At 38.4% G+C, this 18,513-nt stretch overlaps 1 protein-coding gene across 2 annotated transcripts; it reads right to left on the bottom strand.

Moving 5' to 3' along the window:
• Positions 1-6,835: 6,835 nt before the first annotated feature.
• On the bottom strand, positions 6,836-11,516 carry LOC117986972 (waprin-Phi1-like). Of its 2 annotated transcripts, none has more exons than XM_034973926.2 (3): positions 11,306-11,350; positions 10,242-10,424; positions 6,836-9,274 (listed from the first exon to the last, which is right to left on the bottom strand). In XM_034973926.2, exons 1-3 carry the CDS (start codon positions 11,322-11,324, stop codon positions 9,120-9,122), a joined length of 357 nt encoding a protein of 118 aa, XP_034829817.1. In that variant the 5' UTR covers positions 11,325-11,350; the 3' UTR covers positions 6,836-9,119. The 2 variants fall into 2 exon arrangements, with proteins under 2 accessions (XP_034829817.1, XP_034829816.1); XM_034973925.2 differs by lacking the exon at positions 11,306-11,350 and adding an exon at positions 11,357-11,516 and having other exon boundaries at positions 6,839-9,274.
• Between the last annotated feature and the right edge of the window lie 6,997 nt (positions 11,517-18,513).

Raw genomic sequence — 18,513 nt, 5'->3', positions numbered from 1 at the left:
ACTTCCACTGTTTTTTCTGTTCCGTGTACGCGCCTCGATCTCGCGGTGCACTCGCGGTGCAGCCAGTCGCGACTGTGCCGCAGTGACGAACGGGCGGTGTTTTGTTTTTTTAATAACCGCGCGATTTTTTCACTAAAAATAAGTTCAAGTACATATTTAATATGACAAGTACATATTTAATATGACAAGTACATATTTAAACACATAGTAAGCAAATGTAATTTAGATGCCGGAGGCGGGCAGCCCAATCGCATGTTTACGTACCGCGCTGCCGTAGGTATTTATTTAAAAGATACAGCCGAGTTGCATTACTGTATTGATAACATTACCGTGTCACAATGGAGCAAAGGGTCAACGTGATTTTTTGCATGAGTATAGTTAAAGACCTGGAAAGTGAAATAGGCTACTTTTTATCCCGGAAAATCAAAGACCGGGGTTGTGGGGGTGTGCGGGGCGTCCCCACCCCGGTTGCCATCTCGACCTGTCGCGTACTATAGCTACCAAGCGTCGCGAAACAGAGCCTATACTCACGGTGGACTAGTCGCCCTGCAACTCAATCGACGGCGACCGTTAGAATCTGTGATTTGTATGGAAGGCTCCGTGCGTATAGACTCGGCAACTTCCATACAAATCACAGATTCTAACAGGCGCCGTCGACTGAGTTGCCGGGTGACGAGTCGACCGTGTATAAAGGCTCTAAGCAAACAGACTTTATCTACACAAATCACAAAATAGTTTGCGGTGTACAAATTTCACAAATGCATTGGAGCCAGCGCCACACGGGAAATTCAATAAAACCTTGCGAAGGGTAAAATTAAACGTCGATTGCGGCTCCAATTTCGCGTCGATTTTAAAATTGTCGCTTTAATTTTTTCGTTGGTGTCAATTTGCATGCACTTTCATCATGCCCCGACCGAGACCGTTTCACATTTAATATCAATTTGTAGTAAAAAAGATACTTTTGTATACATGGCATAATCTTGTACCTATATCAAATATTTGAAAAGAGCAACCGCCGAGTTTCTTGCTGGTTCTTCTCGGTAGGATAGGCATTCCGAACCAGTGGTAGATGCATCCGACTATTCGAAAGTACTTGTAAAAGTTTATTTGAATAAAAAAGATTTTTATTTATTTTATTTATTTATTTTATTTGCATGGCAGCCATTTTGAAATTCCCTATCTTGATTTTTTTATTTGATGCTTGATGTTATGGCAGCAATATAAATACACACTTTGTGAAAATTTCAACTCTGTACCTAGTACTGTTCATGAGATACAGACAGACGGACGGACACCGGAGGCTGGTGCCCTAGAACCATAAACTAATAACTAACTACTAACTAAAAAAATATTTTACCGCAGAAATTACTCTATATTTTTTATGTTAAAAAATTTGAAAAATATTTTGTTGTTTATCGTCTTGTGACGTCATTGATCGCCTTTCGTACAGCGTGACGTTTATAAAAATAAAGGATAATCATGATTTTTATATAATTATTCTCTTTTATACTGAATTCTAACCCCAAAAACAACCTACTGCTATACAAAACGTCACATCATTTTATTACTACAGTCCAAGACTCTATTCCAGAATTTCAATTTGAATTATAATTTGAATGATAAGCACGCTCTCTCATCTTCAAAACTTGAATAGCTCAGTAGCTCTTGAATTTTTTGAATTCAAAAAGGGAGAGTAGAATTTGAAAGGAAAAATAACGAATTATACCTACCGCATAAACGTACCTAATTTGCGCTTCAGTTTCACCGTAATTAACGTTTTTTACGAGTGTTAAATGGCTGCAGGAGTCTAATTATACTAAATTTCGCTCCAATTTAAACGTCTATGATGACTCAAAGCGCAAAAACATACTAGCGACTTTTTGTTTCGAACTTTTTATGTTACAGTTAACAAGAATTATCTAAAAGTTAAAGTAGGTAATAACACTCCTTCGCATTCCGCAGTCGTGTAAAAAGATGAGATAACCCAGTGGTTAAGCCACCAGTGTTCTATTTGAAAGGTCCGGAACTCGATTCCGACCCCTGATTTTTCGAAATTATCTGCGTTTCAAACAATTACAAAATCACTTTAACGGTGAAGGAAAAACTTCGTGACGAAACCTAAGAGCTCTCGATGATGTCTCAAAGGTATGTGAAGTCTACCAATCTAGCCAAGTACCAAATTAGCCAAGTACCAATCAGCACTTGGCCAATTTGGTGGACTATGACCTAAATCCTTCTCATTCTCAGAGGATTTCTCATGAGAATAATGCGAAAGGCTCCAATTCCTTATTCAATCTTCTTTTGGACAACAACGCAACGTAAAGATACATAGACAAAAGAAATAAAAAGAAGAGAGTGAAATAAAAAGGTGGCCTAATCTTAGTGATCTGTGACATGCAACTATCTCCTTGTAAAACATTACAATCACACTATGTAATTCTATTGTACATAATCTCTAAATTAAACTACTCTAGTGCTGTATTTTTTCGCAGGGAGAAATATTATGAAAGGAATGGCAACAGTATCTTTCGGTACAGCGATTTTTTGTCGTGCGAAGTGTCGCCAGTGTGACAATAAGCTAATGACCGAGTTTCGAGTGTTCCGTGACTCGTGAAGAAATCCTTCGTGTAAAACAACGTTCGTGCTGGTTCACGGTCCACTTGTTACCCTGCTTCGACAAGTTTTAAGAAATTAATTGTGACCTTTATTCCATATATTTGACCCTGTATCACCCATATTATAAAATTATGCGAAAGTGTATTTGCTTCTTAGTTTGTTGGTTGGGCCTTCAATCACGTTGCAGCGGAGCAACGAATCCACGGGATTTTTGTTATGTTGCTGTGGGTTCTTCTCATAACTGGGTGCGTTTGGAACCCTATTGGAAACTAAAGCAACGATAGTTTTAAATTATCATCGTTAAATCGTTTATCACACTTACCTATCCATACTAAAATTATAAATGCGAAAGTGTGTCTGTCTGTCTGTCTGTCCGTCTGTCTGTCTGCTAGCTTTTCACTGCCCATCCGTTTAACCGATTTTGATAAAATTTAGTACAGAGATAGGTTGCATTCCGGGGAAGGAGATCGGCTACTTTTTATCCCGGAAAATCAAAAAGTTCCCAGGGGATTTTTGGAAGCCGAAACTCACGCGAATGAAGGCGCCGGCATCAGTTAGTTTTCAATAAATAATTTGACTTTGGCTTTGCCTGCCTAAATAAGAGTTAAAATTAGAGGGACCAATTAATTAGGCAGTAACGAAGCTATAGGCTGTGACGTCACAGTGCGGCGGGCGGGCGGGCGGCGCGCGGTGTCGGTGGGCGCTTTGAAATGCAGATGATGCGCGTGCAGCGTCCGCAACACTGCAGAGCACAGGCGCTATTGGCGGTCTTATAAGGCCTTTTATTAAAAAACAAGTTTATGCCCGCGATTTCGTCTGCGTTGACTACACAAAATAATCCCTATCTTATCCCCTTAGGGGTTTATTCAAAAATCCTTTTTAGTGGATGTCTAAGTCACAATAGTTGCATGCCAAATTGCTCTTGTGTTGGGCTTTGCTCAGGTGGAAGAAGCGCCGGAATAACCAGCTCTTAGTTATGGTTATGAGATGTGATGTGTGGCACAGTTTGTTAAATAAACGTCTTTTCTCCCTTTTTTTCTATCAAAATTTCAGCCCGATTTATCCAGCCGTTTTAGATGTGTGTCGATAGATCAATTAGTCAGTCAATCAGTCACCTTTTTATTTTGTGTAGGTGACTAGGTTTACTAGCTGATGCCCGCGTCTTTGTCAACGTGGATTTAGGTTTTTTTAATCCAGTGAAATCTCTTTGATTTTCCGGGATTAAAGTAGCCACTTCAAAGGTGTGTGAAGCCTGCTAATCTGCAACGCAATCGGCCAGCGTGGTAGACTATGGCCAAAACCCTTCTCAGAGATCTTCTAATCATGATGATGATGACTAAAGGTAATAAAAATCTATCTCGTGCAATGTTTACATAGTACATATATACATCTCCCATCGCCTCCCGCTTCTATCACGGTTCATAAAGAGCTCACAATATATGTAGTAGGCTAGTCGATTCAATCACTCCCTATCATTATATTTATTTAAGGATTATCCGATCTTATGATAGCGCCTACATCCGCTACCGCTCACAGGTGGATCTAAACTTAATTAGTGCTCATATAGAGCATATAGAGCTCTCAAAATAGGCTAGCAGATCCAATCACGCGCTGTCATTATATTTACGGATAATCCGATCTCAAGATTGCGCCCCTTCATCCAATGCCGCTCGCAGGTAGACCTAATATTAATTAATAGTGTGCATACTATACGCCACAGTGTAATAATTTTACAGCTACTGGCAGTATGAGAAATCAGATAAATTAATATCAAGTTGCGTTGTTCTAGATTATTATTATTTGCTTCTTCTTAGAGCCGAAGTCTAATGGATATGTCATACTAATATTATGAATTCTTTTTGTCTGCTGCTTGTTCACGGCTCAACAGAAGTAGCATTTCTCGAGACAGACATACAATATTTTTATCCCAGGAATCCCCTTCAGATTTAAAAAAAAACCTAAATCCATGCAAACGACGTCGAAGGCATGAGCTAATATTTGACCTGTCTAATATTTTCTGCTATAGCAAATAGGATATCAATTAGCAATTGATATATTTTAATTGGCTCTTGACACAAGCTAGCAAATATGCGCCCGTTAAAAGTACTCACACTACTGTATCACACACATTTATTTTTTCAGAAAATAAGTAACGTCTTGCGACAATGGGATCTTGGGCCACGAGTACGTCCGAACTTACAGGACGCTAGGTCCTAGTCCTGGTCCGACCGCTAGTAGATTCTACTAGCGGTTGGCCCTAAATTAGGACGTAGCTATATATTATCTACTAAATAGATATACTGTTAATGTTACTCTGTGGTGTCAATCTGCCTGCAACGTGCAGCCGACAACGAGCTGCCAATTACGGAGTGATGAAGAATAGCTTCCATCGCTTCCATTGCAGTATGATATTTAGTTTAGCTAAGCTGAAAATAGCCGGGTCACAGCGTAAAATCAGCGTCCTGCTTCTTATGTGTGTTAACGCATATGATGCAGGACATTATGCTGAGCTGTACACCCATTTGGGGTGGTGTCACAGATGAAAATGTTACATTTGTACTTTGTTTTTATCTGTGACACCAACAACAAATAATTGCATTTTCTTTCTTTTATCTTTCTTTCTTTCTTTCTTTCTTTCTTTCTTTCTTTCTTTCTTTTTAAGGCATAAAATCGAAGGTGCACGGTATTTGCCTATGTCTAATATTATATATATGTAAATATTACGTGTTTGTCAAATTATTTGAACGTCTGCGGTCGTGTTTGATGCGTTTGTCAAACAAATTACGTGTTTGGCAAATTTGTTTGTCAAACATGCTTGAAGATGTACGGCTGCGTTTCTCAAACAAACTACGTGTTTGGCAAACATGGACGGCGTGTTTGACAAACATGTTTGGCTGTTTACAGGGCTTTTTAAATAGAGGGTCTTCCGAAATACGTAAATTCCACGTCCTTTGCTATTTCAAAGTGTAATAACCATTTTAAATTATCGATTAAACTGCAAAAGCACGTTGAATCATTGTGACGTCACATGCCAGCATTTTATAGAAGCTTGCATACTAAGCGCGTGTTTTGGCGTTTGATAAAAAGATACTTGATTTGACTAGTTGTCAAATACCGGATTATATGTTACGTTCTTTTCACACTACTCGCTCGACAAGGGTTTATTACAAGACACAGGTGTAAAGTACGTCATTAGTCATTACATTCATAAGGCTTAGCAGGGTTGTAAAGTTGTACTCAAATCCATTACCCTTAAGGGTCGTAATGTGATTTGAATATAGAAACATCCCGCATCCGAAGAAAGTTCTGTTCAATGTGTTCAAAGTGTAATAAACGATTTGAGAGAACTTTGGTTCTGGAATCACTGAATTACGCTAAGAGCATGCGAAAGTTGCATGTCTATCGGTATTTTACAGGATATATTTCGGAGAGTGTGCTGAAGAAATTTTCGACCTGGTTCCTCCTTCACCTTTCTACTATCGTACCGCAAGGCATGTCTGCACCCGTACGTAGTCGAAATTCCACGGATGCGTACAAAGCGATTTGCCTCCTCATTTCTAATTCGAACCGCTAAGATTTGGAACACCCTTCCAGCATCAGTTTTCCCCTCCAATTATAATATTTACCTTCAAGTCAAGAGTGAATAGGCATCTACTAGGCAAGCGCGCTCCATCTTAGGCTACATCATCACTTGCCATCAGGTCTGATTGCAGCCAAGTGCTAGTCTATATTATTTAAAAAAAGTGTGCGTATTGATTTGTAGGTTTCTCTTTCAATCACGCGACAACAGAGCTACCGATTGACGTGATTTTGAGCACGTGGAAAGTGGCATAGGCTAAACTAGATTACTTAAAATAAATAAAAAATGATTCCCAGACAAATAAGTTAACCACTCAACCAATGAGGCATTCATACTGATCATACAGTTTATGTATCGCCATCTGTCTACAATCAAAGTATATACTAAAAAGGTCCTGAAGACGAACAGCTCTTTTATAGGGCGCAGTGTAGAAATCAATCACTAACTTTATATTGCCTCGAGGAAACTCGATCCGCACATTCCCTTTCAAAGTTTTTTCATGTAAGTGATTGTTTCCATTGAATTGGGTATTTGACTTCTATTTTTTTATTAGGTACTTTATTATAAACCAGGATAAAAATAATTACGTAAACTGAAAGGACTAATTAAATTGAACAAATAACAAAAAAGTTATGAGCATTTAAATATTTATGATTAGACAGAAATAGCGATATAGCATTTTGACGTCACACCTTACTAATGCCATAGTGGCTTCGTGCGGTTTCATACAAATTTTCGTTTTGCGAGAAAGGGATAAAAGACCCTCCCACTCTAAAATTAAAATGCCCGTAACTTTGTCAATCTTTGTTGGATTTTAATATATTTTTCAGCGTGCGTCATTATTTTTATCCTAATTTATATTAAAGTAATAGTATTTATCAAATTCAAAAGTAGGAAAATACCCAATTGCATGCTTGCGGAAATAATCGGGTTTTTAGATATTTTATAAACTTGGCCCAGGTAAAATTTTGACCTAGGTAGCTGTAATCGCTGTACTTTATTCTATGCTAGACTAGGATGTTGTCCACGTTTTAGGTTTTTAAAAGTCCCGTGGGAAACACTAATTTTCTGTGATAAAGTAGTCTAGCAGCCGTACTCAGAGTCGCTTAATCGTTACTTAAGTTTAGTTAAAACAAGACAGAGCTATTATCTGTCACATAAATCTGTCTCGTTTGAACTCAATCTTAAGTAGGTACCTAACGATTAGCGACTCTGAGTGCGGCTGTAAGTACGTAACTTTCCATGACATTTTTAAAGAATATTAGCCATGCTAAATGACTAATATTTTCTAACTAAGCGTCAAGCTAGTGATTAAAACAAACAAATACACTTTCACATTTAGAATAATATTGAGTAGGGGCAGGCTTCCGCTACACGAGAAACATGTCTGGCTACCAAACTGACATACCCCTTTTAAGTTAGCCCGCTTCCATCTTAGACTACATCATCACTTATTATATCACCAGGAGAGATCGCAGTCAAGGGCTAACTTATATCTGAATAAAATAAAAGAGAATAATCTCTATATTATGTATGTATGTGTTGCTGATCGCAAATCTCGAGAACAGCGGAACCGATTTCGCTAATTCTTTTTTCATAATATTCCTTGAAGTACGAGGATGGTTCTTACGGACAGAGAAATTTTAAAAAAATCTGAAAAAACTGTTAGGCGGTACGCAGTTTGCCGGGGCAGCTTGTATCTAAATAAAATAAAATAAAATGTAAGAAGTATCTCGGTAAACAATGGAAACGTGAGATTTTCGGAGAGCCATAAAGAGGTAATTGTGGTAACATGAAGTATGGCGGCAATTCGTCTCTTTTACTTTGAACCCCTGATTTTAACTTTTTATATCTTGCTTCGAGGAAGGGATTTATGTTTGTTCCATTTATCGCCCAGCGTCAGTTGATCCCTCAGTCTAAGTAAACTGATAAGGCAAACCAGCCACAGGCATCAAGAGACGTATCATCATCATGATAACCCATCGCCGGCTTACTACAGAGCACGGGTCTCCTCTCAGAGTGAAAAAGGGTTTTGGCCGTAGTCTACCACGCTGGCCATGTGCGGATTGGTAGACTTCACACACCTTTGAAATCATTATGGAGAACTCTCAGGCATGCAGGTTTCCTCACGATGTTTTCCTTCACCGTTAAAGGATGTGATATTTAATTAATTAAAACGCACATAACTCCGAAAAGTCAGAGGTGCGTGCCCGGGATCGAACCCCCGACCTCCGATTAGAAGGCGGACGTCCTAACCACTAGGCTATCACAGCTTCCGAGCTACGCAAAAAAAAAAGAGAATCTCCTTTTATGAAGTCAGTAAAAAACACACAAAAAGTACCTACTTTGTTTCTGATTAGGTACCTCCATTCATCGCTATCTCCATTTAAAAAAATTGGCATCCAGGTAGATATCCGCTAAGAAAGAATTTTAGACAATTCAATTCCTACAGGGGTTAAATAAAGAGTTTGAAATTTGTGTAGTCCACGCGGACGAAGTCGCGGGCGTAAGCTAGTAAAATATAATAGAATGTCTTCTGAAGCATACAAAGTGATACAACAGTGGAGTGAAGACGGCCAGATGAAACTCTTTGTGAGCGCAATAATACAAGGGTGCATTTCTCTACAACCCCTGCTTCCAAAAGTGCATTTTGTGTTTGAACTGTACAAACGATTCGCAAAGAGCAAACTTGAACTTTTTTTCATGTACTTATATAACCGTTTATTCAACATACAAATGGGATTTTTCTTTTCCCGAAATACAGAATTTTACGAGCTCTATTAAAATCCAACAAAAAATAAGTTGAGGCTCGCTCATTATTGGCTACAATCCATTGTTGTAACAAGAATACGACATAAATTCAGCCAAATTTTTTGGTGGAGTTACTATCAAGTCGCGCCTAAAAAAGTTTAATTAAAAAAAACTATATCGCATCATCGGCGTCCGGCCTCTGGCAGGTGAGGGCGCCGCACCTGTTGGGACAGCACTTGAGGGCCCGGGGACAGTCCGAGTCACCGGTGCAGGAGTGGCTGCAGACCCATACTCCTCGCGGGAACTCCGGGCACTTGCCTGGCTTCACTGGAATTCGAAAACATAAACGAATTATTGCTTTATGTATTATCTTCTAAATATATACAAGGAAACGGTGACTGACTGACTGACTGACTGATCTATCAACACACAGCTGAAACTACTGGACGGATAGGGCTGAAATTAGTCATACCAGATAGCTATTACGACGCAGGCATCCGCTAAGAAACGATTTTTGAAAATTCAACCCCTAAAGGGGTGAAATAGGGGTTTGAAATTTGTGGTGCGGCGCTCTACCTCCTGACCTGCTTATATTTCGGTTGACGAACGCCCCTTACGCCCGTCAACCGCGGGCCGGCAACTCATGGAGGCCGGAGGTCGTTATGCGCCCTCCGGCGCCCGGTGCGTCTGCTGCGTGAGGGATCCATCGCCAAAACTTCCCTCACGCTTCGCCGCTTCCTTTGCGGACATCAACTCCTCGCAAAATGAGGCAGCGGCATTCCACGCTGTCTCACTCCGAACCATCTCTTGTACAATGTTTGGGAGATGACCATCACCACCGACTGCCGTATCGAGTGTGCGACGCTGTTCCACCCAAGCTTATAGAATAGAATAGAATAATGTTTATTCGAGGTATCATATACTTAGGTGGTACATGGTGTAGGCAATATCGTCCTGTACAGCAGTGCAACACCTCGAACAGGTAGGCCACTCAGCTTGTGTTGAGACGTCGGGCCCCGCAGACACAAACCTCTATAGCAAATATCTGAGGTACCAGACGCCCCAACGCTGATTTTCAGTGACCGCTTGAGTGAGAGCTTGGCACTCCTCTAGGGTATGCTGCGCTGCTCGAGGCGATCTTCGCAGTGGTGACAATCGGGCGATGCAGATACTTACCGAAGCAACCATGTCCGGTGAGTATCTGCGTTAATCGGAAGGTATAGGACGCCAAGCTGGCGCCCCAGCCAATTCTCCATGAAGCCGCTACAGTGGCGTGCCCTATATTACTTCTCACCTAGAGTCACAAAATGCCTCAGAGTCATGGGGTCCACACACATGGAGCCGCCGCATGCGGTGGGACAGCAAAGTTGCGTCGAGTTACACGGCACCGTGGGTCCGCAGGCCGCCTCGCATACTTCCACCGAGAGTGTGGGCGGGCACGAACCTTTCTCACATCTCGAGTATACCACGGATAATACTGAAATCAACAAATTAATGGATGACTATGGGCAATTATAATATTACTAGCTTATGCTCGCAACTTCGTCCGCGTGGACTACACAAATTTCAAACCCCTATTTCACCCCCTTAGGGGTTGAATTTTCAAAAATCCTTTCTTTGCGGACACCTACGTCATAATAACTATCTGTATGCCAAATTTCAGCCCGATCCGTCCAGTAGTTTGAGCTGTGCGTTGATAGATCTGTCAGTCAGTCAACTTTTCCTTTTATATATTTAGATATTTAGATTTTGCAGGAGTTCATCATGAAGTTAAAAAGAAAAGATAAAACACAAGACTACGCCGAAAAATCCATTCCTAGCGGTCATCCCTCCACTAGAACTTAGCCACTAGGGCAGTTGGCCCTAAGACGTTGGCCTTCTTTTCGGGAGGTCGGGGGTTCGATTCCGGGCACGCACATCTAATTTTTCGGATTTATGTGCGTTTTAAGCAATTTGATATAATATCACTTACAATCTGGAGGTGCTGGAAGAAAGCTCTATTAGAGAGCTGTTCTCACACTAGAAAGTGTAGACATTTTTTTAAATAAAAATGGCGAGCAAACAAGCAGGCGGATCACCTGATGTTAAGTGATTACCGCCGCCCATGAACATTTGCAGTAGGTACCACAGGAACCACCGTTGCCGGCCTTTCAGGAATTTGTTGGTCCGCCCCTTGAATAACCCCATGTTGTAATGTAATGAAAAATATAATCGACTTCATAATTATTTTATTGCTATTCAAAAATGTTTTTGGTACTTACGTAAATAATTGTCAGAAAATCTTTATCTTTCGTAGCACAAACTTTTGTTACCTAAATTAAATAATTAATGGTAGATTTTTTTTTTCGTAACACAAACCTTTTTTGTGACTTACCATCAGGTAGGATAGCAGTCACTGCTGAGACTTACCTAACACCGTCACTGTAAGAGAATATGGTCGGAACATTGTATCACGCGTTAAAAAACTTTATGGTAAACTTATTAATTATTAATTATTCTAGTAAGAGTAACGATACTTGTAAGACACGTTCGTGACACAATCAGTGTGTGATAAACTGATTTTTTATTTATTTATTACAATAATTATGTTCGATCGCTAAATTATCACTATGTTTATATTATGTTAATGAATTACGAGAAAATTCATTTATCTATTGGTTTGGCCTTCTGCTACTCTGCCTTGAGAGGCAGAGAGCTGCCAAATTAATAGAGCAAGCAATGCCTCGCAAAATTATAGAGAGACACCCCGGGAGGGCCAAACCTTCATCCATACTAATAATATTATAAATGAGAAAGTGTCTGTCCGTCTGTTTGTCAGTATGTCTGTCTGCCTGCTAGCTTTTCACGGCCCAACAGTTTAACCGATTTTAATGAAAGGTACAGAGTTAGCTTACATCCCGAGGAAGTACTTTTTATCCTGGAAAATCTAAGAGTTCCCACGGGGTTTTTAAAAAAACCTAAATCCTCTAGTCTTCTAAATATATAAAAGGACTAACTGACTGAGTGACTTACTGATCTATCAACGCACAGCTCAAACTATTACGGGCTGAAATTTGGCATGCAGATAGCTATTATGACGTAGGCATCCGCTAAGAAAAGTTTTAGAAAATAAAACCCCTAAAGGGGGTTGAAAAGGGTATTGAAATTTGTGTAGTCCACGCGAACGAAGTTGCGAGCATAAGCTAGTCTCGTCATATAATTTTCTATCTTTCGCCAAACGAAAAAGTTGTGCCACGTTGGCTATCCCAGTCCATTCTCGGATATTTCTAAGCCACGACGCAGTAAAATGTCTCGTAAATTTTTGTTTGCACTAAGACTCCATGGCCCCAAGGTCTTTTTTGGTTGATATTATTCAGTAAACGAATATCGTAAACAGCAGAACTTTATAATCTCAGTTCGGATATCCAGCAGTTACATAAATAAAACCGAGCACTGTGAAACAAAATACATTCCAATTTTTTATAATTTGAAAAGAGCAACTGCCGCGTTTCTTTCCGGCTCATCTCATTCATTAAAAGTCTCAATAAAATTATTATAAGTAGGTAGGTACTGCAATGCAGGCTTCTGCGAAGTAAGGTTTCTTTTCTATTTAATAATAAATTTTAGTGTCGTTTTCTTTCGCTCTTATATCCCTACCTTGTAAAGAACCTTAAAGACATATTTTATTCATTCAAAAAGTCACATCTTTATCTTCAAAATGGTTATGTTGAGCAACCCAAGCGGAGTCTTAAGAAAGCTAAATCTCTCTCATCCGTCTTTGTACGGATAAGCCGCAGTACAAAATATATACTTTGTTGGGAAAATATTAAGCGCAGCTTTATCGCGTCAGCTGAAATATTTAGTTGTACAGCATTTTACAGCCATTTAAAAAGCTTGTAACACTTTTATGATACAAATGTAATAATATATTTATTTATTTAATATGTTATAATATACATATAATGAATAAAAAATAAATATACTATCTCTATAGATAGTATATTTATTTTTTATTCTGTGTTTATTGATTATTCTGAGGAATTTTACGAAAAAATAAAATTAAATAGAGTTATTTAATTTTAGTTATTATATTCTCTGAATCATCATAATATTATTAACTTAGTCGGGTAGCACTACCCTGCAGCATCAGGATTAAGGGGTTGGATCCAGATTTTTTTATGGGACCATCTCGCTATCTTTCTCTATTGACAGCGATTTGCAACGTTTCCGCATGGAGCGCTGGCTGTAGATGTTTAGACAAACTTGAGCTTTAAAACACCGCTTTACACACGTCGCAACTTTGCACCGTTGCGACGTGATTGAAGGACAAACCAACAAACTAATAAACCAACGAACCAACAAACAAACACACTTTCGCATTTATAATAAGGGTACTGATATTTGGATTGTGATGATCAAAATAATTCTCAGGTTGGTGCAGCCCAGTGCAGGAAAAATGAAAACAGCAATATTTTTTTACTCGTACTAAATTCAGAACTTTATCGTATTGAAATTGCGCTGTGAATTCAATGAAAATCTTAAAATCGATTTAAAATAGTTAAGCGTAGTTTCATCCACAAACTCGTTACGAAGTTTTTTATGCCGATTTACTATTGGCACGCTGATTGCTCTCAAGCAGTCACTGGTTTTAAATGTATGGTACATGGTAGTTTTTGTTTGACCAAAATCACATGAATCAGAGTTAAATACCTACCTACATGGTAAATAGCTACTGCCTACCTAACACCTAGCTGCGACTTGGTTATCTTATCTTCTTCTTCTTCCGTACCTTATCCCTTCTTTTCTTATTCTTTTCTTATTTGTACCTTATCCCTTTTTTATTATTTGTATTTTATCCCATGTTTTCTTATTCTTCTTTTCTTGATTATCGGGAATCTTCTTCTTCTACCGTACCTTGTTCCTTCTCATGATAAAAAAACTTTTGCTTGACTTGTCGCGATACCCGGTTAGTGGAATTTTTCATTTTACGTTTACATGTAGGATAGCTACCCTAAAAAAAATATTTATCACAATTCATTTATTTCACCACTTTGTCGTCGTGATTAATATTTATACCCATGCCAAATTACAGATTTCTAGCACTAATAGTCTCTGAGATTAAGCGATGACGGACGGACAGACGGACGGACATGGCGAAACTATAAGGGTTCCTTGTTAACTACGTAACCCTTAAAAGAATTCTATAGGGGGTTTTTTTAAATACAGATATCGAGCAAACGAGCTTAAGTGTTGTTAAGTGATTACCGCCGCCCATGAAAATTTGTATCATTGATAAATTCTCAAACAGTTTCACTCTACAACAAAAAAAACAAATCGAAGAAACGCAATTTGTTTGATAGCATGTAAAGTTTATCATGCAGACCTTGAACTAAGATAGACGTTCCACATTAAACGTCGAGTTGCTTCATGCAATGTGGTCTACGTCGTAGGACTTCGTAGGGTACGAAAGCCAAACACGTCTACTAATAATATTAATACAGGGTGTAACCAGAACGCTGGCAAAAACGAAGACAGGTGATAGTACCTACTGATGACTACTGATATGATACCATAAAAAAACCGCGAAAAAATAAATTAAAAATCCTATTATTTTGTAAAAGTTTACGATATATGTATTGCAAATAAAACATCTGACTGACGCCAAAGGTCAACGAACGTTAGGTTAGTAGGTCACTCGGAGTTACACCTTGTATGAAAATGTCTGTTTGTCTGTCTGTTACCTTTTTATAGGTCCATCGGCGAAACATCACGATGACGACGACGTTAACAGCACATGTCGGTAGCATCGGGCGCGCCAAAGTGGTGCGGAAAATTCATCAAAATTTTATTACATATGAAACTGCAATGTTTAATTTGAAACAGAATGCGGGTTTAATTTGCTTTAAAAGCGTTTCATGAAAGAGAATACCTATTTTGGAAATATTTACACACCCATTCCACGTTAATGCACGCACGTTTTAAATTAAATGAGAGCGTATTTGCAGTTTTACGTAAATTGATACAGCTTTTTTTAAGGAATATTATTAGGTTGGATTGAAAAAAAATTTGAATTTCAGTTCTAAGTATGGGGAACCCCAAAAATTATTGTTTTGTTTTCTATTTTTGTGGGAAAATCTTAATACGGTTTACAGAATACATCTACTTACCATGTTTAAACAGTATAGGTCTTATAGTTTCGGAAAAAAGTGGCTGTGACATACGGACGGACAGACAGACAGACAGACAGACATGACGGCTACGGAACCCTAAAAAATGATATAACCTACCTACGCTACTTAACATTTTGCGACGTAACGCGTGCGACGGGTATTATTCCGATTAAATAGACACAGACCGTTCCGTTCCGATTGAGCAGAGCGTCGAGTCGTCGGGGAATTCATTAGGGAAAATCACTTTTTTCCTATTTTCTCCACTTTGCCTTGTCAAATAGAGATTTTTTTCATTTGCTTTGTACGATTTATGTTATATTCACAGAGGCGTTATTTCGTGCAATTTCATCTTATATACTTACTAGCGACCTGCCCCGGCTTCGCACGGGTAGCTTATTACTATTTTCGTAGGGATCTCTAATTTTGTGAAAATAAAATATAGCCTATGTCACTTAGGAATAATGTATAGCTTTCTACGTGTGAAAGAATTTTTAAAATCTGTTCTGTAGTTCCAGTCTCCAGAGATTACTTCCTACAAACAAACTTACAAACTTTACCTCTCTATAATATTAAATGTCTAGAAAATACTTGACTGACTGACTGGTCTATCAAAGTACAACCTAAGCCGCTGGGGTTAGAGACTTGAAATTCTGACAATAGGTTCCTTTCATGACTAAACACGAAATTAAGGGATAAAAGTTTGTATGAAAGTCCGTCATTTTAAGTTATAAGTAATTATTATTCTATGATAATTTGTATTTGTGCATTCGGATAGAAAAATAAAACAATACCTAACTATGTGTACAATCTCTATCAATCTCAATCACTATCAATTTTTAAAACAAAATTGAAGCTATTTTATTTATCCTCCATTTGATGTGTTTATTTATTTTTACTTTTTATTCCACTTATCTGTCGTCTATTCCTCTCTTATTTACTGTCATTTATATATATATATATATATATATACATACGTATATTATGTGTATTTACTTTATTTAATTAGTACACCCCTTCCGCTTTCTTTAATTTTTATAATACCCTAAGGTTGCCTGGAAGAGATCGCTATTTTAGCGATAAGGCCGCCTATTGTACATGCTGTATTTGTTATATGTCTATTGTTTTTGTTTTGGTGTAAAATAAAGCATATTTTACTTTTACTTTTACTTTATGTGTCTCTTTTAGAAACTCCCTCACCGAGTTTATGCATACTTTAATAGCTTAAAGGCATCCTCACGATTGAAATTCTGGTGTTTGCGAATTTCAATCGCTTCGTGCACTAAGTAATATAAGGAGGTATCAGTTGGGCGAAGCGATTATATGAAACTAGCTTATGCTCGCGACTTCGTCCGCGTGGACTACAGAAATTTCAAACCCCTATTTCACCCCCTTAGGGGTTGAATTTTCAAAAATCCTTTCTTAGCGGATGCCTACGTCATAATATGATCTAGAGATCTAGATAAATGAGATACTTAAACGTAATTACTTAATCTACTTACATAGATTGAAGCAAAATGATAAGCAGCCTAAATAGCACCTAAGTACTTATAGCTCACAAAAATAATATTACCTTATCTTGTACAAAAATAGTCTGCGAAGAAACGTTAAATGAAGCCCGCTGTACCAAAGTCCAAAACATCTTAAAACCGGGCAAGTGTGAGTCTTTTAGGGTTCCGTATTCCGTATATAATCTAAATATATAAAAGGAAAAGGTGACTGACTGACTGACTGATCTATCAACGCACAGCTCATACTACTGGACGGATCGGGCTGAAATTTGGCATGCAGATAGCTATTATGACGTAGGCATCCGCTAAGAAAGGATTTTTGAAAATTCAAACCCTAGGGGGTGAAATAGGGGTTTGAAATTTGTGTAGTCCACGCGGACGAAGTTGCGGGCATAAGCTAGTAGGGTTTCCTTTTTAGGTAAAGGTAGGGTAACCTTTTTTCGAAAAGTGTCTTAACTTGATCCTAAGACCTAAAGTGATATTAAAAATACCAAAAAATTTACAAAAATTTTATTCGATCGATAAGTGCAATAAACGAAAGTGTGAAAACGCTACCCATTCATAAGCTGTCATGTCGTCACACGGATTAGTAAGCAATGATGTTTTCTTAGTGAAATACATTACAATTTCAATCCACGTGCCGTCATAGTCAGCAATGGCGGCTACGGTATCATGCGTTTTGGATATTTGTAAAGTGAAATCTTTAAAATAAATTTTAAAATTCATTATTTATGTAGGGATCTCTAATTTTTTGAAAATATAATATAGCCTATGTCACTCAGAAATAATAATCTTTCTACTGGTGAAAGAATTTTCAAGATCGGTTCAGTAGTTCCAGAGAAAGCCCTCAACAAACAAACTTACAAACTTTACCTCTTCATAATATTAGTATAGACTAGCTTATGCTCGCAACTTCGTCCACGTGGACTACACAAATTTCACACCCATATTTCACCCAATTAGGGGTTAAATTTTCATAAACCGTTTCTTAGCGGATTCCTACGTCATAATAGCTATCATGAGGATAGCTATTATGACGTAGGCCCAGCCCGATCCGTCCAGTAGTTTGAGCTGTGCGTTGATACATTAGTCATTCAGTTAGTCAGTCAGTCAGCCAGTCAGTCAGTCACCTTTTCCATTTATATATTTTCATTTTCCTTTTCATTTTTCATTTAGATTATTAATTAAGTTGACTTTTGACGTGTGGGGTTTTACAGCGGAACCCTAAAAGTGAATAGACGAGAACGACGAGTTTCTTTAACGCGATAAAACTGCTCTAAACATTTTCCAATATTTTCTATAGCGGAAGCTCGTCACCGGGCTCGACGCTCGGGCGAGGGAGGATGTTTATTTACCGTTTAGAGATTGTATTATCTATTCCTAGTTTGAAATAAGTAGGTAGCAAATAACTTGACCTTTACATAGACATCTCATATGGAGTACTGCTCTCACCTTTGGGCTGGAGCACCCCAATACCAACTCCTTCCATTTGGTCGGATCCAAAGGTGGACTGTCCAAAATCTGGAGCACCGCAGAGACGTTAGCTCTCTATGCGCGTTCTATCGCCTTTATAATGGGGAGTGCTCTGAAGAGCTTTTTGACCTCATTCCACCCTCCTTTTTCTACAACCGCACCGCGCGCCACCGTAAAGAATTTCATACAAAGTTCCATCCCCCATTTAACCCACTTAGGGGTAGAATTTCAAAAAATCCTTTCTTAGTTGTTACCTAATCTTTACAAAGGACACACCCTCAAAATTTCATGTCTCTAGGACTAGCGGTTTAGGCTGTGCGTTGATTTATATGTCAGTCAGTCAGTCAGGACTTTGAATTTTATATATATAGAAGATTAGAACGCTTGTAATTATATTTTAATTTGAGCCTGCATAAGATACAAAATAAAAGGCAGA

Source organism: Maniola hyperantus, chromosome 12 (assembly GCF_902806685.2).
Source record: "Maniola hyperantus chromosome 12, iAphHyp1.2, whole genome shotgun sequence".
NCBI classification, from domain to species: Eukaryota; Metazoa; Arthropoda; class Insecta; order Lepidoptera; family Nymphalidae; genus Maniola; species Maniola hyperantus.
The sequence above is the reverse complement of the archived record's forward strand: the minus strand, read 5'-3'. Positions and strand labels throughout refer to the sequence as shown.